General features: G+C 39.4%; 1 protein-coding gene across 4 annotated transcripts in view; it reads right to left on the reverse strand.

Annotated features, from left to right (window-relative positions):
- Positions 1 to 26,591, reverse strand: part of LOC111144760 (protocadherin related 15) — an 817,855-nt gene that overhangs the window by 364,180 nt on the left and 427,084 nt on the right. For all 4 annotated transcript variants that reach the window (XM_022499204.1, XM_022499203.1, XM_022499205.1 and 1 more), the window contains exons 10-12: positions 16,963 to 17,169; positions 7,564 to 7,698; positions 5,940 to 6,089 (exon numbers count right to left, since the gene is read on the reverse strand). In XM_022499204.1, the coding sequence (XP_022354912.1) occupies positions 5,940 to 6,089; positions 7,564 to 7,698; positions 16,963 to 17,169 (492 nt within the window). The remainder of the gene's footprint in view (positions 1 to 5,939; positions 6,090 to 7,563; positions 7,699 to 16,962; positions 17,170 to 26,591) is intronic.

The raw sequence follows: 26,591 nt of genomic DNA on the forward strand, positions 1-26,591 counted from the left end.
TCGTCCGGGTCCAGAGTCTATCGCTTCTAACTTGGATTCAGTATCATCTCTGTCACTTACAAACTTTGTGATTTGGGACTGATCATTTATCAGCATGTTCACTCAAATTCTTTATCAAATGAGCCTGGGAACAAGAAACATTTTCAAAGTCATTTCCAGCTGTACTGTTCAGGGACCTGTGACTCAGCCTGACTAAGAGAAATGTGCCAGTGTCGAGTGTCTTCTGTCTGAAGAGCAGGAAAGTCACGGTCTCACTGAGGCTGTGGAGTTAGGAGAGGGCTGAGGGGGGGGGGTGGGCAACACTTTATCTATGGGAATTCCAAACAGAATTCATTTCTAGAATAAGAGATTTTGTACACTGACTGAGAGAGCATGGTGGGAATCAGTTCCATGGCTATTTGATGAAGCCCTACCACAAAGAAGGGATTGTGCCAAGCACTGGTGGTTAGGTATCATTAAGAGTCCCTGTCCTGGAGGAATTTTCAGGTCAGCAGGGTAGACAGACACATGTGAGCTAAACGCCATGCAGGACACAGTAAATTGTGTGCCAGGTAGAGAAGCTGCTAGCTGGACGTGTGGAGGATGGTTTATAATGCTGGAACCATTAATTCAGACTTGCTACGAAAAATAAAGGCTTTACTTAAAAGTCACATTTGAGCTGTCTGTTAACAAATGAAAAAAAAAAGGCATCATTTGGATCAAACCTTGAAACTTGAGAGAGATGTCGATAGACTCAGAATGGGAAGGGATAGTCCATGCTAGAGCCAAACAGAAGGAACAAAATAGAACTATCTCTAGGATCTCAAAGTTGATTACTTGGGGGATGTAGCAGGAGCTGAGACAGAAGAATGTGAGGCATTACAGGGATGTTCTTGAAGGCACGTGTGGAGATTGGGCTCTTCCTCAGGTAGGGAAGACCTGTCCTGATTTGTGTTGCAGAATAAGAACATGGGGGCATCTGTGAAAACGGAGTTACCACTCAGAGTCCACCCTCGTAGCCTAATTTCCAGCAGGCCATAGAAACAGAAAGGCAAATAATGACAGATCCATTTTGGAACAGCGATTTCAGCACCTGGACCATCACCTGTGTGTGAGCAGGGGAAGGAGAGGGATAGAAATGACTCGGAAGTGGATGCTAAAGCCTGTGTAATCGTAGATGTGTTTCTGTATTAGATGAAAGACCGTGGATTAGTTAATTTATCTTGGAGTATGTCCAGTCTGAAGTTCCTAACCAAAACCTGTACTCCCCCCTACAACAGATCCTTGGAATGCCAGCTGGATGTTGAGGTAGCCACAGGGCATTGAATCTTGGGAGACATGACTATACGTTGTGGTAATGACTAAAAACGTGGGAATACATGAAACAGAGCACTGCATATTTATTTTTGGAGAATGCTAATATTTAAAGAATAAGAAGTGAACAAGGAGCTGAGAACAAAGTCCTTTAGTCACCAGAGAGGTGGGATGAAAACCAGTTTTCCATAAAATGGGACAGACGAGAATTTTACCTAGATGAAGGAGTGAGAAATGCTTTTGTGTTTCACAATTAAAGAGAGACTCATCAGATTTATGATTTTGTATGATTCTCATGGTATAATGTGAGTAAAATAATAGAATAGCAATTAATAACTATGAAGTAATAAATTAATAAATTCTCTAAGTGTATCCATCGACTCTAGTGACTGAATATACGAGAGTGGGACAGCAGCATGAAGTGTTACCCAGGAGGAGCATTTAGACCAGGTCAGGGGGAGATGTGAGGGTGTTTATAGATGGACAGGAAGGAATCTGGAGAGAGGAGGACATTGCTGTAGTGAAAGAAAGGGAACGGAGCAGAATAAGAGTAGAGCATGGGTGAAGGTGGAGGAGGGGAAGTTAAAGCAGCAAGGAGGGGTAAGAAGTGGGACAGAAGATAGGAACTGGAGAACGAGAAAAACGGAAAGAGGTGGGGTAAGAATCAAAGGACTCGGCTCCATATGAGACTTCATCTTCATGAATCAGCAATTTCAATTTTCCAAAGTATGAAATCTTATTAAGGGTAACGATGAGTTTTCTCAAAACTGGACATATATCAGAGTTGCTTTGTTTTGTTAGGTGAATCTCCCAATGGGGCTCAACGGTGAGTGGTCAGATGGCTGAAATAAAACCATGGCAGGATGGAGTTGAGGCATCCTCATTTTCAAAGGCTGCTCAGGGCAATCTCTCTATTCGGTTAGGATCAAGAACACTGATTGATGAAAGTTGTGAGAGTTTAGGAAGAGCATCTCTCGAGTATGGACTGGAGAGGTAGCTACTGATAGGAAACCTACATCTTCAAAATATTAAAATTATATATCAAAATCTCTATCTTTAATATTGAGCAATTGATTTTTTGAGAAAACCAGTAATGTGTGGAATGAGACCTAGGACAACAGAGAGTGATATCCTTGAGTGTCATCCCGTGGGAGTTCTTAGATGGCCTATAAGACGTTCTTTCTTTCTTTAAGAATTTATTTATTTATTTGACACACAGAGAGAGAGATCACAAGTAGCAGAGAGGCAGGCAGAGCAAGAGGGGGAAGCAGGCTTCCTGCTGAGCAGAGACCCCCCCCAATGCAGGGCTTGATCCCAGGACCCTGAGATCATGACCTGAGCGGAAGGCAGAGGCTTAACCCACTGGGCCAGGTGCCCCTAAGACATTCTTTCATGCAAAAAAATCATTCTCACTCATGCCAGTAATCTCCCCCTAAACACAAGATATGCTAGTAATCTGAATCACTTCATTTCCAGGTATAAAGGACGCAGATGCTGGTTTGGGGCAGTGCTCTACCAGATGTAGCTCATGAGCCACTCTGTTCTATTTACAACACTCAGGCCTAGGAGATATAAAGTTAGAGGACCAACTTATAGCAGAATTTGTAATAAGGACCTGGTTCCTCACAGCTTTCTGACCAACCCATCCACTTCTTACACGTCCCTCCTAACAAGAAGGGGCTAGACTCAAATAGTTGAGTAGGTACTGACATTGCACCGAGAAAGTCTTACAGTTGCTTTGAAAATGATAGATTTAAAATTATCCAATTAAAATATACTTAAAATCTGGAGACCCCTGGGTGGTTCAGGTCATGATCTCAGGGTCCTGGGATCGACTTCCACATTGGGCTCCCCACTCAGTAGGGAGTCTGCTTCTCCCTCTGCCTGCTTCTCCCCTTGCTTGTGCTCTCTCTCTCTCTCTGACAAATAAAATAAAATATACTTAAAAGCTGTTATCCAAGGTATTCTCTGATTAGTACTCACTGTCCCCTTTGCTTCTAATATTCTCACTTTTTTTTTTTTTTTAAGATTTCACTTATTTATTTGACAGAGAGAGACACAGCAAGAGAAAGAACACAAACAGGGGGACAGGGAGGGGAGAAGCAGGCTTCCCACAGAGCAGGGAGCCCAATGCAGAACTCGATGCCAGGACCCTGGGATCATGACCTGAGCTAAGGCAGAGGCTTCACTGACTGAGCCACCCAGGCACCCCCTCACTGTTTTAGACATAAGAATACTAACAAACATAAACAAGTTGATCTTGGGGGGCAGCAGGGAAAGGCAGGTTGGTGAGGGGCTGGGGTGGGGACAGCCAGAATCTCTTCAGAGACTGTTATGAGGCAGGGGCAGGCCATAGTTCTGAGTCATTTTGCTTTATTTACAAATCTTTCTCTTCATAGGAAATGTATTTCCTTTCATTTCTAGGCCCCTGGAGGGTGTTTTAGAGACATACCTTCCTGTTACCACATAGTGGGAATAACATTTAAAATACTAATTATAATGTTTCATTTCTTGGTGCTTAAATAATTTTTAAAAAAACAAAGCCATAGAGATGCAAGCAATACTCTTATCTTCATAATCTGCGTGGTTCAGGGAGATATACAAAATATGAATCTTTAAAGGCAAGAAAAGATCTATTTTATAAAGAGGTACATAGGGAAATTAACTTCTGTAGCCTGAAAATGCCAGAAATAAGCTTTTGATCCCTAAGGCAAACATTTTTTGAGCTGTTTCCACTACATAATTGCTATGATTTTCTTAATTACACTTTCCAGTTCCAGTTCCCTGCTGGTTGGTTGTGTGTGTGTGTGTGTGTGTGTGTGTGTGTGTATATATATATATATATATATATATATATATATATATACACACTTACTTTTACTTTCAATTATGTTATTATAGAGATGAGAATCAGGTCTAATTAAATAAGAACATGACGACGATAGTCATTCCTTTATCTGTATAAACTGTAATTTTGCTGCTTTTGTAGTAAGTGCCAAGGTAAAGATAAATGTAGCTCACTAGGTCCACCAGTTGATGAGAAATAAAGGCCAGCATTTTTACACCTTCTCGTTCATTCATACCACTTGCCTGCAAGTCTCCCTCTGTCACCCTTGGATAAACATTTATTGAGCATCTACTACACTGAGTATGTACTAGGTGCTAGGCATTATGGGTACAGAGGTTATGGATGCAGAAATAATAACCTAAACAGAATTCTACCCTCAAGGCAAATGGCTGAAAGGGTGGATTTCGTCAAAACGAGACAAGATAGGAATGGAATGTGCCATTGCTTTTCCCCCAATACCAGATGCAGTTGAAGGTATTTATACATGCAAGCAGGTACAGGCGAATTTCCAGCCTTTCCCTAACCCTTTATATGACCCTAATGATATAATGTAATTGTTATGTAATATGTAATTTGTGTAATATATGTAATTGTTATGTAATATGTAATATGTAATTTACTACTAATTTGGAGCTATGCAAATACTCTGAAAGTATATAGAATCATGGCCTTCCTGGCCTGAAAGTTACTTAGAATTATTGAGTCTGACTCTCAAATTTAGAGGATAATCCACATAAGTGATCTTTACCCGGTTGGGCAACTGAAGCTCTCAGGGTTCGCTTTCTAATTATCAGTAATGTATGTATTGTTAATAAAGCTTCAGATCCAGGAAAGTGGGTGTGAAATCTTGGTTGTCTGTATTTCTAAACAGCTCCCTCATTAACTCACAGCACAGTCAGTTTGGAAAGTGCTAGACTCCACTTTTTCTAAAAATCCTCAAGGAAGAATATTATGACTTCTCTATAACTTATACTCAAAATACAAAAAAAAAGGCAAAACACCCCACATATTTTAAGATAACTTATAATTAATTTAAATGTAGTAAGTACACAGTTAATAATAGAAATAAGACAAATCAAGGAGAAAGATTTCGCCCAATTTCTGTGTTTTCAAAGACACCACTTACTACACAATTCTAATTTTTCTCTGTTGCAATGATTCCATTTTATGTCTGGGTAACCACTGTCTAACAGTATTATCCACTAATTTATTAAGGCAGTCTTCTGTCTTTATCACCAAGGGAAATTCAACCCATATTTGCAAAAGTTCAAAATAATTGGAAGTTTTCAACTGTATGTCTAATACTTGAAACTTCAGGGTGTTAAATACATTATTATAGTAAGTAAATATATTTGGTACATTAAAATTTTAAAAATCAAGTATAAACTACTCAAATAGTTATGTTTGCATTTAGTAACTAATTAATTCCACTTTAATTGGAATGGGGCGCCTCACTGGTTTAGTCAGTTAAGCATCTGCCTTCAGCTCAGGTCATAATCTCAGGGTCCTGGGATTGAGTCCCACATTGGGCTCCCTGCTATGTGGGGAGTCTGCTTCTCTCCCTCTCTGTGCTCTCCTCCCACCTCAATAAACAAAAGCTTTAAAAAATAAAGTGCATATAGTTGCACTTTTATTTGAAAAATAAACATAAATCTAAAGTTCTTAAACTCAATTATGCCATACCATGAGTCTGAGCTCACTTAAACTTCTTCAACAGTTTCTTAACGTACACATACGTTAAGAAATGCCCATGGAATTAACGGCTTCGTGTGAATCTGCACACCACACAGGCAATTACCTGAATGACGCTGTCGCCGGGGCTCATGTCTGTATACACATAGATATTGTACGATATTTCAGGAAAGGTTGGAGTGTTATCGTTTGCATCCATCACCCAAATATTGACAGTAACTGGCTCGCTTTCTTGCACACCATCGAATGCCGTTATCTTTGGGGAGAGAAAAATACATGTAACAGAAGTCATGCGAACAGAAGCAGCACAGAATTCACTCTTAAGACTTAAGACATTTCTTTTTTTTAATGGGTGCCAAAATGTTTTGTGGATAAAAGGAAAAAGACCTACGATAGTACATATAAGCAGAGGTGATTATAGAGGATTCTGTTTTATTTTTCATGTATCCAATTCTAAGCACATTTTAAAGAAGCAGATGTGCAAAATGTGTTAGAGCCCTGGGGTGAGCCAGTAACATTGCTGATGTTAACTACTACTTAATTTTTTTAAATTAAAAAAAAATAGGAAGTTATTCTTCACATTTCCATATTCTGTATACAATGCCATAGAAGTGTTTATAGTCAACATACTTATATACAAGAAAGTAGGTGCCCTAGAGATGTGATGTCTTTTTCTGGTAATTCACCAAGTGGCAATTTTTATAGGACTTAGTGCCACTAGTTAATAGTGATATTGTAATTACATCATTAACATTTTAGGAAGGTCTGACAAACAAAATCAGCGTTATAACACCGCCATCTTTGTTCTGAATGACTCCTGAAATCCACTCTGTATCTAAGTTTTACCTGTCAGGTTTCTGGAAGCTCTGGCTCTCAGAAGGAAATCCTATGTAAGTCCCACAATCTCTACTTTTCTATCAGCTCATTTTTTTCTTAAATCTGAATAAAATTCATCTCAGAAAGTCAGATAATACAACTTTCTTTTCATCTGTATTCACTTCTCAACTGCGCTTTTCATAGAGACACAAAAATACTTCTATTTTTTTGGTAACTAGGTACAATTACAGCTTGAATAATCTCCCCCAGCTATTCTTTTCTCTTTTTTCTTGATTAACCTAAACTAGGATTTCTCCATCAGATACTTGTTTTGGTGGAGGGGGCCCTGTCCTGTGTGTTATGAGATGCTTACCAGAATCCTTAGTGTCTCCCTCCCTGATATGAAATGCAACTCTCACAGTAGTGATGGCCAATGTGTCTGCAGACATTGCCAAATGTTTCCAGGGGAGGGGTGGGATGGGCTTGGGGGGCGCAGGGATCATCCCAGTGGCTTAACCCCATGGCAAAATTTAAAATGTAATAACAAAAAAAAGTTAAAATAAAATAAGGGTTAGGAAATAATTATTTGTGGATTCTAGATGATAATATCTCAAATTTAAGTCAATTATGAGTGTATGGTGAAAAACAAGACTCCAATTTTCCTGTTTCCATCTTGAAAATTATTTTTCCTCTGTTGGAAAGAATGTTAACACAGTTGCACAAACTTATAAAACAGAAAAAGATACATGTGAAGAATTTTATTATTGAGAATCTTAATTCTCAATTCCTTGAAAATATTGCATTTTCCTCCTAAATTATTGACTTCTTCAGTTTTAAACAGATATCTTTCTGTTTACACACACACACACACACACACACACACACACACAAATGTGTATATGAAAGCCTTTTACCGAAAAAGTGTAAGTCTGCTGTTCTTCCCTGTCCACTGGCTGAAGTAAGGTGAGGTAGCGAGTGATGCCAGTTTGTGTAACGGTGAAGACTGAGGTGTAATCATTCAGGAAAAGGTGAAGCTCTGGGTCTTTCGTCTTTGAAAAAAGAATGCCATTATTTAAAATGTTGAATACACAATGTAGCTATTAGCTCATTAACTGGAGATGAATTTTGCAAATCTATTACAAAACTATGCATGACTGTAATAGTCCAAAGACAAGATAGGTTTCACTAGACATTCACTCATCACTGAGCTGAATTATGCAAAGACAATGACCACTTTTGTGGAAAACACCATAGCAGAGTGAGTACAAGTACACTTAATGTGGATAAAAAGGAAAAGTACACTTAATGTAAATAGGATAAGTAGTAATCCAATTGAATTTATTCTTTTTGGTTATTTAATATCAATATTCTCCAGAACTTCATCGGACTTGAGGAATAAGAAATAAATGCAAGAAAAGAAAACTGCAGCCCAAAATTTTAGCTGTAGGATTGTACAACTACTTCATTTGTGGTAATAAACTGCACATACGCCTATTACTCTTCTGTTTTCACATTTAATGTAAAATAAATAAAATTGGTTATGTATAATTCATTACCTATAAATACCATGCTTGCTTTTTCTTATTTTAATGCTGCAAAGGCTCTCCAAAGGGAAACATAATGTTTATTTTAATTTAAAAATTTCAGATGATTAGATTAGATTAGATTAGATTAGTTTGAAGATACATGAATTGGCTGCATTGTGTCCGGTAAGAGTTCAGAAAAATGACATATACATAACGAAGAAGGGGTTACAAGAGCTCAAAACAGAGATAATTAACTATGCATTGGAAACCCTTCACAGTCTTACTGCCATCCTGAAAGATAAGATATTAATCTCTGCCTGTTAGAGAAAGAACAAGGATGTAAGTGGGGAGATATGGACTGGTGTTTGGTGGTAGAGTAAGAAGGCAGGTGGAGAAGAGAAATGAATAGTGGGAAACAGGACTATGGACAAAGCTTTACAAAAACAACATCAACAGACTTGACACAGGGAGGTGAGGTGTTTCTATAGGTTTTGGCAACTATAAAAATATTGTGCACTAAGGGGAGCCTGTAATATATAACAGGATTCCAGTTATGGAATGAGTAAGTCCTGGGATGAAAGGCACAGGACAGGGGATAGTCACTGGTCCTGTAAGACCACTGTGCAGTGACAGATGGGACCTACTCATGCGCTGAGCTCAGCATAACATACAGAGAAGTGGACCTGAAACTCATGTCACAGCACGTGTCAACTAGACTCAAATGAAAAAAATACATATGATGCATAGCACAGTGTGAAATATAATCTAGTATCATAGAGTACTTTTCCAAATCTGAAATCAGGGGCTGAGGGCAGCCTATAGACTTTGGAATTGTTAAAGACATGTTCATTTGATTAAAAAATTAGAACTGACCTTTTAAAAATTTCTATGTGTAAGTGAGAAAGTTAAAATGTGTCCTACTATATTAAAAGGTAGGCATGGCTTGATCCACAGATACTGTAACCTATATACCTTTTTAAAAATGCAATAGGTATGTTTCAAACAACTTTGAAATGAATGGCTTCATTTGAACGGAACACAAGTTCTATATTTGTAACATCTCATTAGGAGATATAGCATGTCGGTATACTATTGTAGCTTCTATGTCCATGATTGTGATGTCAGTTCAGTATGTTACATTTATTGATCCTGGAACAAGAAAAAATAATGCTATATATAATAATTTCCACTGGTTTCTTGACTATAAAATAATCAAGGTTGTTAAGAGTTGTGAAAAGTCAGAGGCTTTCCTTGGATACTTTCAAGCAGGAACCTCAGGCTCCATGTCAGGGTCATGACCCCCACTGGTCAGCATGGCTAGCAGGTGGGGTGTTTGGATAATCAAGCATGTTAGTTAATAAGTTAAAATATTTGTTTTAAAAATAGATTATAAAATGCACGTAAACTCAATGTATCTTGAACCACATTTTGACGTTGCTTCTTACTGTGTACTTTAAAGTCAACTATGATAAAATCCAATGATTATTTTTAAATGAGCAGAAAAGTTAGAATGCAGTTTCAATGAACAACAACCACAAAAAAACCTAAATAAGTAGGAGTGTCTGTTATTTTTTAATGTTTGTCCTTGATTTTACCAATCAAGGTAAAATCACTAGCCTGTTAAATTCATATATTTTTTTGTGTTCTCTGACTTTACTCATAATGGTGCTGAAGAATAGCTTCCTTTGCCCAGATTTGAAACACCCAGTAATTCAAAGTGAATAAGCACTGCTATGGGACCTGATAAAGCAAATATTTACTTCTTTCCCTTTATTCAAGTACTTCGGTCATTCTTTACTTGCATAGAATGAACATTTTCCCAATTTCTTTTCTTCCTTTCAACTGGCGCCTCTGTTAGTAGAATTGTTAGATATATTCATGCATAACCTCAACACATGTTGTAGGCACTTTTTTTTTTTTTTAAGATTTTATTTATTTACTTGACAGATAGAGATCACAAGTAGGCAGAGAGGCAGGCAGAGAGAGAGAGGAGAAAGCAGGCTCCCCGCGGAGCAGAGAGCCTGATGTGGGGCTCAATCCCAGGACGCTGGGATCATGACCTGAGCCGAAGGCAGAGGCTTTAACCCACTGAGCCACCCAGGTGCCTCTAGGCACTTTTTTTTTAATGCTAGGTATTGTGAGGGTGCAAAACTGCAGTGAATGTTGGCTTGTGAACCAGCATGTGTGTAGGTAAAACTGCATAATATGCTTGTGTTCCAAACAACATAGACCCTTTCCCAGTTGACAGAAGATGCAAGTTTTTCATTGTCAAAGGCTTTGCATTTGAAGACAATATATACACCAGGACCTCATAAATAGACACTTGTTTTTGATGACTAGAAACATTAAAGACCTTTGGATAATTTGTCTTCACTTCAAGTCCTGTTGTAATAACTGGGGAATAAAATAACACTTCCCAGACATGCAGATTATTTTTTTGTAAAGAGATAAGATAACACGGAAAGCTACAATTGTCCACGACATCTCTTAGCTCATTTTAATCTGTCCTGCTCAGTTAACCTTTGATTAAATTTTAACTTGCAAATTTTATAAACATGTCATGTACCAACTTTTAAAAATCTATATATTGGATCTGTAGAGACCATTGGTGAATATCTGGATGTTTCTTTGAGGACAAGAATTTAAGAATACATATTTGGAAATATCTAGCTAGTTGTTACTCAAAGCTTAACACTTGGATTTTTTTTTTTTAAAGATTTTATTTATTTATTTGACAGAGAGATCACAAGTAGGCAGAGAGGCAGGCAGAGAGAGAGGGGGAAGCAGGCTCCCTGCCAAGCAGAGAGCCTTATGCGGGGCTCGATCCCAGGACCCTGAGATCATGACCTGAGCCGAAGGCAGAGGCTTAACTCACTGAGCCACCCAGGTGCCCCTGGATTTATTTTTAACACTAGTTTCAGGTATGGTATACTATGGGTGTAAATCGATAACATTCTGGCTTACTATTCTGATAGGGACAATAGATTTTATATAGTCCTTTTGTCTATAAATTTGTTCAAAATACGTATTAGTTTTTTAACTAATTAATATGTACAAAGAAGGCTGATTAATAAATGTTCTTTTTTCCTTCAGACAAATGGTAGATTATTTTGTCTAAAGTATACAGTCAGTATATATCATAAGTATATCATTTCACTGATTTGTGTATTATTTTCTGAGAGGGTAAAATAAACTCTGATGTTCACTTACAGCACAAAATAAGAAAAGGAAGGCAAAGGTAAACACATATGCAAATGTAAACAAACAGGTGAATGTAGAATTAGAAATCCCATCATAGAGAAGAAAGACATTCAAATATAATAAGTAATTGGATTTAAAGCCAACTTTGGGTTTCCAACAAGAATTAAAATATCATATCACACACACACACACACACACACACACACACACACACACACAAGTTTATATGCATTCTCATATATATATACACACATATAACACAGAAATGTGAGTATATGTGCATATACATACATATGCATACTTATGGGCATACATAAATTATAAAGTATAATAAGAAAGGACAAAAAAATTAACCTCATCTATCAATTTGAATTGGTCAGCAGTGGTTGTCTTAGAGAAACTTGTTCAAAAAGGTTCAGCTCCACACTTAGAATCTTTTAGAAAGAATACTGTGATGAATTATGCATGGTTGTCACGGACTGAAAAAACATTTAACAACTGAATAATCTTTGCTAAAGTTCAGCTGCACTTTGGGTTCTGCACAATTCATTCTACTCTAACCAATAACATGAGGAACATACATTTCAATTACATTTACAAGCATATACATATTTATGGTAGTTGTAGATTTCTATATAAGTGATCATGAATTAACAGTCTACTTGTTGTAGTAGAAAATCAAAAAAGAGCTAAGAAATAACCACAGCAATTCACAACAAACTCAAAATCAACACCCAGTACCTACAGGAACTCCACCAGGTGGGACCTATTTGCAAATTTAACATCAAGAAAAAACAATGTAAGCATACATGACCACAACACACATACGGCATACAAGTATACACTAGTGAGAAACAGACAATGACATTTTCTAGTACATTTAAACTAATAACTTTTTTCAACTTTTGTCTTCATACTCTGAAATAACTTACATACAATGGCATATCAATATGTATAAAGCATATAAACACATATCAGCACCTTGAAGTGTTTTGTACTAGATTCAAGGATGCCTTTATCTCGAAACAGTAACACTTTATGCAGGAACATGAACCCAGCTGAAATTAAGTGACTGCCTTTCTGCAAGCCCAGTGAGTAACCTCTGTTGATTCCTGTTCCTCATTACTTACTTATTTTTTTGTAACCAGAATTCAAGAACCAACTTCTGGTAGTTCTGCTTCTGAAAACCCAGTGGTTTCTGACATCCTCCTGAAAACCTTGGCCATGTCTTGTTTACCTATCTTCTGAGCTATTTTGAAAGTATAAGCTAAGAGTACTTGAAAAAAAAAAAAAACACGTAAAGGTGATTCATATCTCTCTCTGTATATAATATATGTATCTATATGTCGCTATTTATAAAACTATAGAAAAGAAACACTAACACAATTTTTTACTCTTTTTTTCAAGTTCATTGTGACTCTTAAGATTCTCTCTGACTTGGAATGTACACCATTAATAACACCACAACTCACCAATCCTTGATACTGCGTTTTAAAACTTTGTCTTATTTTCCCCTGAGTTGAAGGAAAGAAACAGAGCTTAATTTTTAGACAAATAATCCAAGTCCGTTTTCCTCTTGGCATATGCCCTGTGGCACAGCTATTCTTGAAACAACTCAGGAAACTGACTGCTACCGTGAAGACTTCTTTTCACGCCTGATACGGAACCTCCATTTCTGTTAGTAACGTCTGCATGTGGTGACATGTCTCTGTCTTTATTCTTAAATCCTATTATCCCTGTGCTGATTGATTTCACTAATTCTGACATTCAGAAACAGCAAGAATTTACCATGTAGTAAAATTCTTGCCTGTGAACTGCCAGGGCCTTAAAGTTTCTTTTGTTAACACGGATCTTAAAATAACCTAGCAATGAACATATTTTACTTTTTAAAAACAAACAGTCATTGGCCTGGAAAACGAGATGATTCAGAAGGACATCAATGTATCTTGAAACATATTAATGACTATTCTACGAATTTATTCTATGTGCTGCAAAGGAAAGCTGTCAGGAATACTGGATGAATTGCAAGAAGGTTAGTTCCAATTCAATAGGATGAAGAGCTTTCTAGGAATTAGTCGTCCAACCATGGAATGGGGCCATGTTGTGACACAGTTAAATCAATACCACTAGAATTTTTGATGCATATATTAGATGTCCTCATCCCTTTACTCATGCTTGAATGCATGAGCTCATTAAACAATCACTAGAACCTATTAAGTTCTGGGAACTGCATTAGATCTCCAAGATACAGAAGTGACTGAGATGTAGGCTCTATCCTCTATTTACATTCAAAGAGGGAGCAAGGCATCTACAATGACGTGAGTAGAGCACTAGAGAAATGCACAGAGGTGAGAAAGGCAGCTTATCTGGGAGGAAGCAGAGTCTGGGCAAGATGCTTGGATGAGGGAAAGTCTGAGTGGAATTCTAAACACTGAGCATAAGTTGTCCAAGTCAGCTTGGGAAATGAAGGATGAAACATTTCAAAACATGAAAATGTCATAAACAATGGAAATGAGATAAGAAGCAGGTTGGCATGTGCAGGAGACTACAAGTAATTGTTAAATGTAACAGGTGAGTCAGGGAGTTTGAGCACATGATGGGGTAGGAATGCTCAGGCATCGAGTGACACTAGCCATTCTCTTGTGCGGGGGACGCGATGTTCCACCAGCATGCTAGGCAGACAGGTGGCACAGACCCACATGAGCTCTCAGAGAGATCACCGTTAGTGGCCAGGTGAGAGAGAGGCCCGAGTCAGAAAAAGATACAATGGCAAGCACATCAGGAGGTAATTCTAATGAGAGGCGAGTAGGGTAATGGTTGTAAAGATGGGAAAGGAAAAGAGAGTTGTGAAACATTCAGAGGACAAAATAGGAAGGATGAGAAGACTGTCCGTTGTATGTGATATTTTAGAAACATTTATAACTAGATTAGAGATACTGGTTCCCTTTCAAGGCACCTCGTGGCACTCATTGTTCTTAATTTCAGAAAGAGGATGGGCCTAAATAAGAAACGAATGGCCAGATACACAGTGTTCAAGTATGTGATATTTTAATGAGATGTGGTAATGGCTCCACTCTCCATCTGTATGGCCTCATCTATGGGAATGGTGCTCTCCCCACCCATCCACGCCAGCCCCGAGTAAAGGAGCAGGACAAGGCAGCAATCATTGACCTTTCGGATCACAGGTGATTAAGCAAAAGGAGCAACTGGTGAATGGGAGCCCCTCCATATGCTACAGCCATTACACGGTAGGACAAAGAGTCAAACAGGGCTGTTTAACTCCAAAGCACAAACTTCCCAGAACCACAGCTCGCTGCCCCACCCCTGGAAACACTCAGCATTTAACAGGGTCACTGGAATTGTCAGCACTCAGAGCACAATGCTAATCATGTTTCCCAGGTGTTCTAGACCCAGGAGCTCTCCCACATGCCTCAGTGACACCCTGCAAGTCCCACCATTCTTGATAGGTTCTTAGAAGCAATCTGAAAATCTTTAAAGTGAATGACAATCCAGAAAAGTCAGCATGTACACAAGCTAGTGTAGGGCTTAGTGTGCAACCATTCAGAAATATAAATACATCAAGCAAAATAATAATAATAATAATAGTAAATACATCAATGAGTACAGACGTGTACATTTTGCAATTATGGAGAAAGTAAAACTTCTTCAGGATTTAGCCCTTTTTTTTTTCTTCTTCAGGATTTAGTTGTTTGTTTTTTTTTATTTTTCTTCTTCAGGATTCAGCTTTTGCTTACCACTGTGTTCATGAAGGTGTGACAAAAACCATGATAATCTCCCAAATTAGCTAGTCACTGTTCAAAGTATGATTATGCATTCCAATTTAAAAATGAAATAGGAGCCATACCAAAATTTATGGGACAGCACTAGTTCTACCAGTAGCTTAGCCTATATAAAACGTATTAGGGTGGCTCTGAGTTTTCTAGCAAGGATTCACTAAATGAAGACATTCAGGGGATCCCTAACCCCTTAAAGCTAGGATGGGAAGTTGTACATGGATATGCACTTTTCTGGAAGAAAGTCTGTAGCATTCATCAGCCATTATCATAGTCAGATTAGAGCCAGACGGTAGCAAATAGATAGGGGTAACTTTAGTCTGGTGCTTAAAATCAAGGACTTCACTTCTCATAGACCTTGGCTCAAGGACCAGCTCCACCATTTATGAACCCTGTGATCACTGTTAGGCATTTAAAATAGCTCCCATCTCCCCTTTTGCTATATGGGAAATAGCATCTATTATGTTTGCCATGAGATTTAAGAGAATTAATACAAGATAAAGCAATTACTATACTGTCTGGCAGGTACTTAGAACTCAGTGACAGCTACTGCTGTGATATTTGTGACATGTGATAACATGATGAGATGGAAGAGGAGAAATAAGAAAGACAAGAATGGTGGATGAGAGAAGAGAAAGGACTGGGAGGCAGAAAGGGATCTGGAAGAGGAGTGTGCACATGGAGTTGTCACAGCCTTGGTGAAGTGTTACACACTTTTTCCAGAAAGAGAAAAAAAAAGAGTCTGGAAGTTCATTTACCAGACAGATGACAAAAGCCATGGAATGAGATCTGGGGGACACTCCACAGCTGTGCTGTCCAATTAGGGACAGGGGATGATTTACACTTAAGTTAATTAAAAAAAAAAAAAACATTAAAATGAGGTTCCTAGTCCAGTTCATGCTGAGCGCTGCACAACCACACGGGGCTCGTGGCTCCTGGGGTGAACAGCACAGCTGCAGAACACCTCCATCTTCATGGAAAGTCTTACCCGACAACCCCAACAGGACTCTTTTCTGCCCCTTCTCCCCTGCTGGTGACAAACTGCTACCATGAGGCCAGCAAATTTGGCTCCAGTGGCTCGAAAGTCCTTTTCACTTCTTTAATACATGATGCCAAAACCTTCCAGCTCCAATTCCTTGTTTTTCCTTTCCTGGAGTGCTCTGACTGGCCTGGTATAGATTTTCTGTCTGTTCTTTACAACCAGAGAGGGACTGAAGGGGGAAAATAGACTGATCCGCCCAGCCTGGAACATTTCCCAATGTGTAAGCTAGTGTCACCACCACAGACCACTATGCGTGGAGCAGACCATCTAAGCTTCAGCACAGCCACCAGCAGAAGCAGGAGCAAATCAGCTGCCCCCAAATAACATAGTGTCAGCAAAGTCCCCCAAATCATACTCCAGCACTGCCTTTGTGTTTTTGTAGACTCACTGTCTAATGCCATGACTGTTCCCTATCAGCAACTGTATACACAGTTTTTAACCCATATTAATAAAAAAAACTCCTGGGGGGTTAGCAAATATAAACAAAACATTTGTTTTCTTCCCTATATGCAGTATCTATAAAACTGGAAAAAAAAAACGTCGCTGAATTCAAATATGCTCTTTTCTTATAGTATTCTTGACGTGAAATGAAATTACAACACTAGGATTCTCATTTATGAGACTCTTATCCACAAGGACTCTGTTCTCTATTCCATAGCTCCCATTGCAACGTCTCTGTCAAAGTTCCTGTTGACATAAATATAATAAGTTGCGTCAAGGAAACAAGAGCAACATTTATACTGAGCTTACATCTTCTATATCCTTGTCCAGAACCATGATTCTCAGAGGGGAGGTCAAGTTCAGACTGTCAGAGATGGTTGCTCCCACAGGGGCAGATTCCAGGATATAGCCTTGGTAACTGGGCATTGTGAAATACGGACTCTGATTGTTTTCATCCAGGATTTCAATATGGAGACTGGCAAAGGCAGGCAGAGGATGGCCATTGTCCTGTTCAGCCTAGAAAAGAATTGTTAAAAAGGTTAAAATGTTGTATGTTCTTGGATCATCTTGGAGAGTCACTTTTCATACTATTTATGAGGATTCTTTTTCGAATGGGTGTCAGTACAGAAAGAAGAAATGCTTTAGAGTTGTGGGGCCCTTAGAAAGCATAAATGAGGAAGAGAAAGTCCACAGAGGCTTCATCAACTTTTGGTCTCCTGTCCTAAAACTCAGCATATATTTAAAAATATATATATTAATAATCATTGCTGTGAGTTATTGTATCTGCTGCTGAATGTTGTTAGAAGGGATAACTGTGGGCTCCTGGGTGGCTCAGTGGGTTAAAGCCTCTGCCTTCAGCTCAGGTCTTGACCCCAGGGTCCTGGGATCGAGCCCCGCATTGGGCTCCCTGCTCAGTGAGGAGTCTGCTTCTCCCTCTCTCTGTCTGCCTGCCTCTCTGCCTACTTGTGCTCTCCGTCTATCAAATAAATAAATAAAAATCTTTAAAAGAAAAAAAAAAAAAGAAGAGATAACTGTGCTTTCACGTAAGTAGACAGAAAACCAAGAAACAAAGACATGTGGTAAATTGCTGATAAAATATGTAAGTCCAAGGAAAAAAGATTCATAAAGTATCATGTTTACTTTATTCTCCTCTGTGTCTTCTAACTCCACATGAATGATCTAATCCCCAAGTAATTCATATTTCCATATAAAATTAATAGATTAAGACTACATTTCTGCCCATGGAAAGTCCTCAAAAGCTTCATATATGGGACAGAGATGATTTCAATGAAATACTTTTAGTAGTTGTAGAATTTCAAATATTATTTAATTGCATACATTATTCAAGTAAAATTGATATTCATGTCCTAGAAATATGTTTGTTTTCCTGTTTTTTCTCCTCTTTAGTTTAAAAAATTGATGACAATTTATATTTCTAGTGTATTTTCTTTCCATGGCCATGTAGTCATGTTGGGAATTGGGGAAACACCAACACTTGACTTTTTGTTTTATTAAGAAAATTTGTCTTATTCTATACCAATCCAAAAGTTTTATTTGAGAGAAGATTTTATCACATCTGAGTTCTGGAAAATTTCCTCCATCTGTTAGGCGAAACCTTGATACAACCCAATATAATGTACATTTATTAAAATAAATTCAAAGTCCCCATTGTCAATTTTTATTAATAAGTTATCCCTATAACCACAATAGTTGTATTTTGAAATCAATTCCAGGTGAAAGTTAAATATTTTACATTAAATAGTGGAGTGCTTTCCTGGATGAAATAATAACATTTTGGTCATGAAAATTTATAAATAGTTCAGATAGATATCTCTGATTTTTCAACCCAGAGGCAAGAACCTAGGCCTTCTAAAAAGACAGTTGTGAACTTTCCTCCAATTGTAATTTAGCATTTTCATCAACTAATAGGGTAAGTAACAAATCACAGTGATGTTTGGCAAGGCTGGTAACTCTGAACCAAGAAAAATCACAATACTTTTATTCCTTCACATCAGTATTAATATTGAAGATATTCTGAAATATCATTTATGCTAATTACTAATTTGAATTTATGGTAATGAATAAAGTCACTATAAAATTATGTTATTTAAAGCATGGATAAAAACTTTTTTTTATATTTTGGTAACTCCATCTCAATGAATTAGATTCCCTCTATAACATTATGCCATTTATTTTGTGCATTTGAATTTTCTTTGGGAACAGACTGCCAAGAGGGGTCCACGGTGTAAAATGTTCATGAGCTCTGCTCTGCACTGAGGACAACAATCCTGAAATAATGTGTAGCTTTTTCTGGAATTACGTATTCTTCTCACACATAGCCCATATGTGCTGCTGACACCATGGGTAGCTCCTTCTGCATTCAGAGGTTATGATTAATTTGTGCTGAGCCATGGACACTCTTCTAGGCTTCCCTTCTGCGACACACAGCAGGCTCCTTGAGCACAGCTGATCGGGGTGAGAGGTACAGTTTAAGACCAGAAAACATCGCTTTTATACTGGATGAAACTAATTGGTCCGTATGGGGTTCCGACCCAGCAACTGTGATCTGATTAAAGCAGGAGCAATTCGTACATGCAAGTCATTCTGAACAGGACCTTTTCTCTCTCGCCTTTATTTTGTAGCTAATTATTCCAAAAGCCATTATGTCCTATCCATATGGACATACTAGTGATGTCATGAAAAGTCACAAAATCTATCATTTGTCCTCACCCCCCTCGCCCAATAAACACACAGGAAAACACAATTTATGGACGGTGACAGGAAAACAAAAAGCCAAATTTTATTCTGGTGAAAGAAGTTTATGTTTTACATTCAGCTTGTAGGTTGTTAATTTTTACTGCCTGTTGTGAAGCCAGGAAAACATGTTATTATCTGCATGATGAAAACAAAGTAATCCAATGAAAAGGAAATAAAACTCAAATCAGATCTATGAGAAGAATCTAATTCTGCATATCTTTAAACATAACATGTGAAACTCTTTTAACCCTCACATTAGTTTGTCGTTAGTGTGGTCGGTATGTTTGGACTGCTGTCACACACTCTGTCTGATCTCAACGTTTCAGGGGACCTAACCAGGTATCTGTCTCCAAGGTCCACATTCTCAACCCCTACTCTCTTTTGTATACCCCTCTCTAAACACGAAAACATATTCCTTTGTGTTCATGGAGAAGGAGAAGGATGAGTTTTAAGTTCAAGGCCGCATCACATGTAAGTAACAGACAGGAAAGCACCCAAATTCAGGTGTCTTGATTTACGAGAGGCCACACAGGGAAATTCACAACATGTTTGTCTAATTCAGAGAATGCAAAATGAATACACAAATGTACGACGGATGGAAGAGATTAGTGGCAGGAAGGAATATTAATAACGTGGATACTCCAGATTAATTAGAGGTAAAATATGGCACTTAACACAAATTAATACTATTACACTTTGCTCTGCTGCAAGACCATGCATCAGACCTGTCATCCTACCCTCTCTGCTTCTAAACAACATAAGTAGACATTCTCAAAAATCTGACTTATTTGGTTCGCCTGTAATCACTGGTGAATGAGATGAGAAGCGCAAAAAACAGGTCAAGTGGAACAAGCTGGGGTTTTTAAGAAATCACTCCATCCCATAAAGGTAACTTTGTTTATATCTACCGCATCTGTAGTTACAAGTTAAGCATTATATTTAAAAGCCAGATTTTGTTTGGACTATTTCTGGGTATGAGTCCCATTTTCAGTAATGGAACTAAAAGCCAAGAAAGCAAAAGTAGAAGAAAAATACACTATTTAGTTACTTTGGAGAGCAAAACACTGAAAGAGACAAACTACTCCTTTTTCAATATTAAAATGATCAAGTGTGGATAATCCCTTCCCTCCCTGCACCTGAGGACTGGCGGCAAGCTGTCCCACCATCGCTAACGTGAACCCTTTCAAGTAGAGAGAGGATTTAGGGGAGAAAGGGGAAATGGGGGCAATGATCAAGACAAGGAAATGAATTCTAAGAAAGAGGAGATCATTTTCTCCTCGGCAATCAGGAGATCTTTGTGGTGAACCTGTAAGACGCACTCGTCACACCCATGTGTTCACCACTGGGGGGTGTCCCTCCTCACAGGTGTTTCGGCGCCCTCCACTCCACCCCACCCCCTCGCCTAAGTCAGGCTCGGCCCTGGCCTCACACACCTGTTCTTGGAAAACCATCAGGACGCTGACCTGGATGCAAACAGGCTTTATTCTCGGGCCTTATCCCTGCGACCTATCTTCAGCATTTCAAGCACTGTTCAGCAGCCTTTCCAGATAGCACATTTCTCCGGGTCTCCTCCTGGCTTTACTCCCCGTGTCTCCCCATTCTCCTTTGCTGATCTGTCCCTTTCTCCACCACTCCTGACAGCGGGAGAGGCCTGAGAGGGAGGGCTGGACTGTCTCGTCCTCCTCCCACTCAGGTCCTGGTGGACCCTGGCCGCATGTCATTGTCTGAGAAGCGTCTGTAACCTCATGACTCCCAGCTGACCTTTCCTGTCTATCTCAGCATGTTGGTCCACCTCACACCTCTGTGTGGGGATCGGCAAACATTTCAAAGGGAGTTCTCACCCTCATAAACCCGCTCCATGGCTGTTTACGAGTTACGGCTGCCAAGTCTTCAGGCTCCTCGGCCTGCCTCCACTCTTGCTTCTGTGCACATGTCACGGATAATCCGCAAGAATACTTTATTGACTATAAACTAAAATATGGGGCACCTGGCTGGCTCAGTCAGTGAAGCATCTGGCTTTGGCTCAGATCATGATCCCAGGGTCCTGGGATCGAGTCCTATATTGGGTGAGGGGGGTGGTCCCTGCTCAGCAGGGAGTCTGCTTCTCCTTCGCCTCTGCTTGCTGCTCCCCCTGCTTGTGCTCTCTCACTCTCTCTCAATGTGCCAAACAGGGGCGCCTGGGTGGCTCAGTGGGTTAAGCCTCTGCCTTCGGCTCAGGTCATGATCCCAGGGTCCTGGAATCGAGCCCCGCGTTGGGCTCTCCGCTCAGCGGGGAGCCTGCTTCCTCTTCTCTCTCTGCCTGCCTCTCTGCCTACTTGTGATCTCTGTCAAATAAATAAATAAAATATTTTAAAAAATAGTGTCAAATAAATAAATAAAGGCTTTAAAAAAATCACTTGTGGAAAAAGAATAGGAGCGATACCACACTAAAATAAAATATAAAATACAAGCCAGATCTAACTACTTCTCACCTCCTCCCTGGTTACCACCCGGATTTCACTACCACCATCTGCCCCTGATCACATTAACTTCTCTATCTGCGTCCACCCTGGTCAACACCCCTGGCCCATAACGGGATCCCCTGCTTTTGTGAAAGACCAGCCACACTGGGTCACTTCTCTCACCAAAGCTTTCAGGGCCTTCCTCATGCTCCTCTCCTTCTCACTCCATGCACTCCGTCTTTCTCCTGGACCCCAGGAGAAGACCGTCCTCTTTGGCCAAGCCTCCAGGAGACAAAGGATGCCATTCGTCAAGCCTGCCTCTCCTGCATGAGCACAGGCTGCTAATTTGGCTCAGTCAGAGGCTGACTCTGAAAACCAGACACGCCCATGCCGCCCAGGCTTCACACACCCCTCACAGCAACTCCTCAATGCAACTTGCAAGTGGACCCGAGGAAGAGGGTTGGCTCTGGAGAATCTTTCTGGAAGGCTCAATTTATACTCCCATTTTCTCTCTTTGATCAGAAATTACCCTCACTTTTTCCTAACCGATTTAGATTGTTAAAATCTATTTACTCATGTTTTCAACCAATTTATTTTATTTATTTATTTTTTTAAATGCAAACTATTTTTCCTTTTGACTTCTAGATTCACACAAAGGAGGGAGTCCAAGTCCCTTTGACCAAACTAAAAACCAATTTATTTATTAGCATCAACAACCTTACTCATTTACACCTTTCCAAGAGCCAGGCATTGAGACACACCTACCTGGGGATTCAAACAAGAATGACTTGGACTTCTATTTGGAAGCAAATGCTTATGAAAGTCGGAACATTACCTTGACGACACATTGTTACTGATTCTTTCATAAGTGGCCAGTGTATGGTTGTGAAAGGTATATCTTGGAGGTTAGCCACAGTAAGAAAACAAACTAACAAACAAAAGGAAAGGTGCATAATGCTATTATGATTCTGGTACAAGATATGATACTTCAACGTGATTATGAAAACAATTTAAGTGCCGCCTGGATGGCTCAGTCGGTTGAGTGCCTGACTCTTGATTTCGGCTCAGGTCATGATTTCAGGGTTGTGAGATCGAGCCCTGTATGGGGCTCTGTGCTCAGTGGGGAATCTGCTTGTCCTTCTCCCTCTGCTCTTTCCCCCAGCTTGAGCTCTCTCTCTCAAATAAATTAATACATTAAATTAATAAACTGATAAATACAATCTTAAAACAAATTTGAAACAGACAAAAGTAATTTACATTGTTATAATCATGTAGTTGGGGTTCTTGGGTGTGTGGGGAGTAGTGGCCAGGAGAGGGTGGAGAAACATCTGGGCATTCTTAATACTTTTTTTTTTTTTTTTTTTTTTTGGTAGTATATCTGGGTGTCTTGGTTTGTAAAAACCCAGCAAGAGGGGCAGTTTCCAATAAGAAGTTTACTAAAACCTGCTATACACTTGCCCTCCCCAAATGTGCACATGCTGCCCCTCCTTCCACCACAGTGAACTAGTAAACTAGTTTGTGGCCACTAGTTTATAGTAAGGTAGTAAATTAATTTATGGCCACTCAAGGGCAAACAGTGTGTTTAATAAAGTCTGATCTAGGACGTGAGTGGAACAGCCAACATTACAAGGATATTTAAACATATTGGATGCTTGTCTCTTCCCATCCATCATTTCATTAAAGGCAGGCTCCCAAAGAAGACCCCACCTTCTATACTCTCCATCAGTGTTTCTTAAACAGTGGTTTCTGAAGCCCTTTTCGTCTGATGCCTCCCTGTTTCACGTGAGGTCCCCATTAAGGCACATTCCTGCAGAATCAGTCAGGCTTTCTGATAGGTATTTATTTGTCTGTTTCCTTAATTATTATTTTAATGTTACCCTGCCTTACATGGTTCCGAATGATGTTAATACATGGTGGGCTTTCACACTCAAATGTCGTGAGAGACACGTGGGTGTCTTGATTCGGTGGGGGGAGCCCTGAAACCTGCCTTCCAGAAACAAGCACTTTTGGTGACCATGAGAGGTGGAGCCAGGAAACCTCTGGGACCAGTTAGGTCTGCTACTTCTTCTCTGCCTCAGGTTCCTAGGAAGCTGTTATAGTGGAGGCCAGCACTGCTCTAGGCTCATCTGCAAGGAATTGCTAGGTTTTCCGTTTTAAGGAGTTTTAAATTTCAATTGGACAGAACAGTTGGAAATGAAAGTGCAGGAAACTCACTTGTTTAAGGGAGCTCTCTGTGGGATCCTGCTCAGCTCACTGAAGCCCTAGAAGGGATTTGGGGCCAGAGCCTTAGTGACAATAGGTTACATTTCATTTCTACATGAGTACATTTTTCTTTTGAGATGTCTTAGGGAGAGATGGCTGTGGCAAGCCACTGTTCCTAGGTTAAAGATTATATTAATATTACCAACTAATTAATAATTAAAAAGAAGTATATTTCATTGCTTCTTGGCCCTTCTTAGAAAATTACAGTGCCTTAACCCAACGGAAATGTTCTTTATTTAAACTTCCATACTCTAACAAATTAAAGAATGCCTAAAGATTTTGACAGCAAGGGCACTTAGAATATTGACTAAAAATATTTGAGAACTTACAGACCCATACCATAATTTATCAGATAAAATACAAAAAAATCAGTGTGTATATCACACAACTGGTTTGTTTATGATATCACAAATAGAGCAAAGAAGTACAGTCTTGGTTGGAAATTTTAAAAAGGAGAAAAATGTCTTCCCTAGAGAGAATATAGACAAACCACACCCAACAAGGGTTCATAAAATGACAAGAAAATCATACTGACACGCTTCCCACCAAAAGAATATTTTTAATAAACTGAAGTATATTTTATCCTCACTGGAAGAATATGACCATTCTGTTTATAATTTATTGCATTGAATCTTCAAAGTTCCTATATATCTTTCAATAATAAAAATCTTCCTCTTTGCTTAGTGTTTGAGATATGAACTGACACCAGAATGACTAAAGTAATTTTGAATGATTTAAAGAAGAAAAACCCAGTCACTCTGGGGAAGACATAGGCCCAGAAAACCCCTGCTAATCACAGGTATGTCAGGCTCTTCAGCTGGTGCTTGGAACATTGGAATCATCTTGGCTGTAAATAGCGAGGCTAACCAGAAACAGAATTATGATGGTGATGAAGTAGTCACTTTACTCTGGAATACTTTTAACTCTTTTATCTCCCTCATATTGCCCTGCCATCTGCCTCCCCAACCAGCAAAGGCCCACACAGGGTTCTAACCTCATTCCCACTGAGTTTTCTCTCAACCAGGAGAAAACCCCATTGAAGTGTCTTATCTGAACCAGTGGACTGGAAAATTCCATCTTGGAATATCTGAATTTCAAAAATCATCAGTATCCAAAAAATAACCCACAAAAAAACCACCAAAAAACAAAACAAAACAAATCAAACCCAGAAAAACCCTTATTTCCAAGTGGGTTATTTTTCAGAGCCTGGAAGCTAGGGAGAGTGAGAGTTTAGTGTTTCTCCTAGGTACCAGCTTATTCTTGAGAAAAAATGGTGAGCAGACCTATCTAGCTCGCAAGTTGTTACAGTATCTCTGAATTTTCCATGTAACAACCAAGAGGTTTATGAGGACCTGCTGGGAACGGTTGTGCAAGAGGATGGTGGGAGTCGTCGCCTGTGAAGGGGTGTAGCGGGGAGGGACTGCCGGCCAGGGCTGTTCAGAAAGTGGCTCCAACTGGACATTTTACAATATTTGGACTTGCTGTTGTACTCCTACCATGACCTTTGCAGACAAGACGGACTTGCCAAAATCGAGACAGTGTGAGCAGAATGGATAAATGGCTTTTCTTCTTCCAAGCAGCAGCAGCAGCAGGTCACCTTGTAAGGAAGGAAGGTGGCCAACTAAAATATCACCTCCGTGTGTCTTTTGTCAGCCTGCACATTTGGAGGCTCGCAATATTCGACTGCTGCATTCCATTTCTCTTCTAATTCAGCTGGATGAATAACAACGTGAGATAAGAAGACACGATGCATTCTTCCCTTTTATTCATTTCCATAAATGACGTATTTGTCCGTTCATTCCGCCTCATCATGAGAATATTTAGAAATGTGGCCTGCCAGGAGGATATATAAGTATGCACTGTTGTTTTGAGGAAACAAAAATAATGGTTTATGTGTTAATCTGCTAAATTGAGGGGGGGGAAGGAACATAAAATTAAAATAATAGATGAGTGTGTATCAGATGTGTTGATGGACTTCTGAAAGTGCATTATTCATTAAGAAATCCATGGAGAGACTGCTATTCCATTACTAATCAGGACTAATGCCTGCAATTCTTGTGGGATAATTTCTCTAAAATTTGGCTCTTAATGGACTCAGACTTCCTCACCTTAGAGATTCTGCTGGGGGGGCAGATGGAGTTTATTTTCTACTGAGCTACTGAACGGAGATGTGGGTGTGTCTGTGCCTCATTCTTGAAGTAGGAATCCATGAGGACAGGAAGCTAGAACATTCCTAACCAGAGCATTTGTCTTGTCTGCTGTGGAAACATCTGCTCAGAGGGTTTCTGTCCTGACCCTGGCTCATTGGAGGCACCTATTCAATCTTTCCTAGAGGGAGTATGCACACCTTTCTTCCCTCCTCTTTATTTTTCTCCTTTTGGATAGACTGACAGCAGAAAGAATGGCCACTTGCACTTCACAATCTCTTTAGCAGACCTGATGGACTTGTTTCATTTTCATGGGAGATGCCGCCATCTA

The sequence above is a fragment of the Enhydra lutris genome, unplaced genomic scaffold, assembly GCF_002288905.1.
Source record: "Enhydra lutris kenyoni isolate GAN:26980312 unplaced genomic scaffold, ASM228890v2 scaffoldscaffold12, whole genome shotgun sequence".
NCBI lineage: Eukaryota > Metazoa > Chordata > Mammalia > Carnivora > Mustelidae > Enhydra > Enhydra lutris.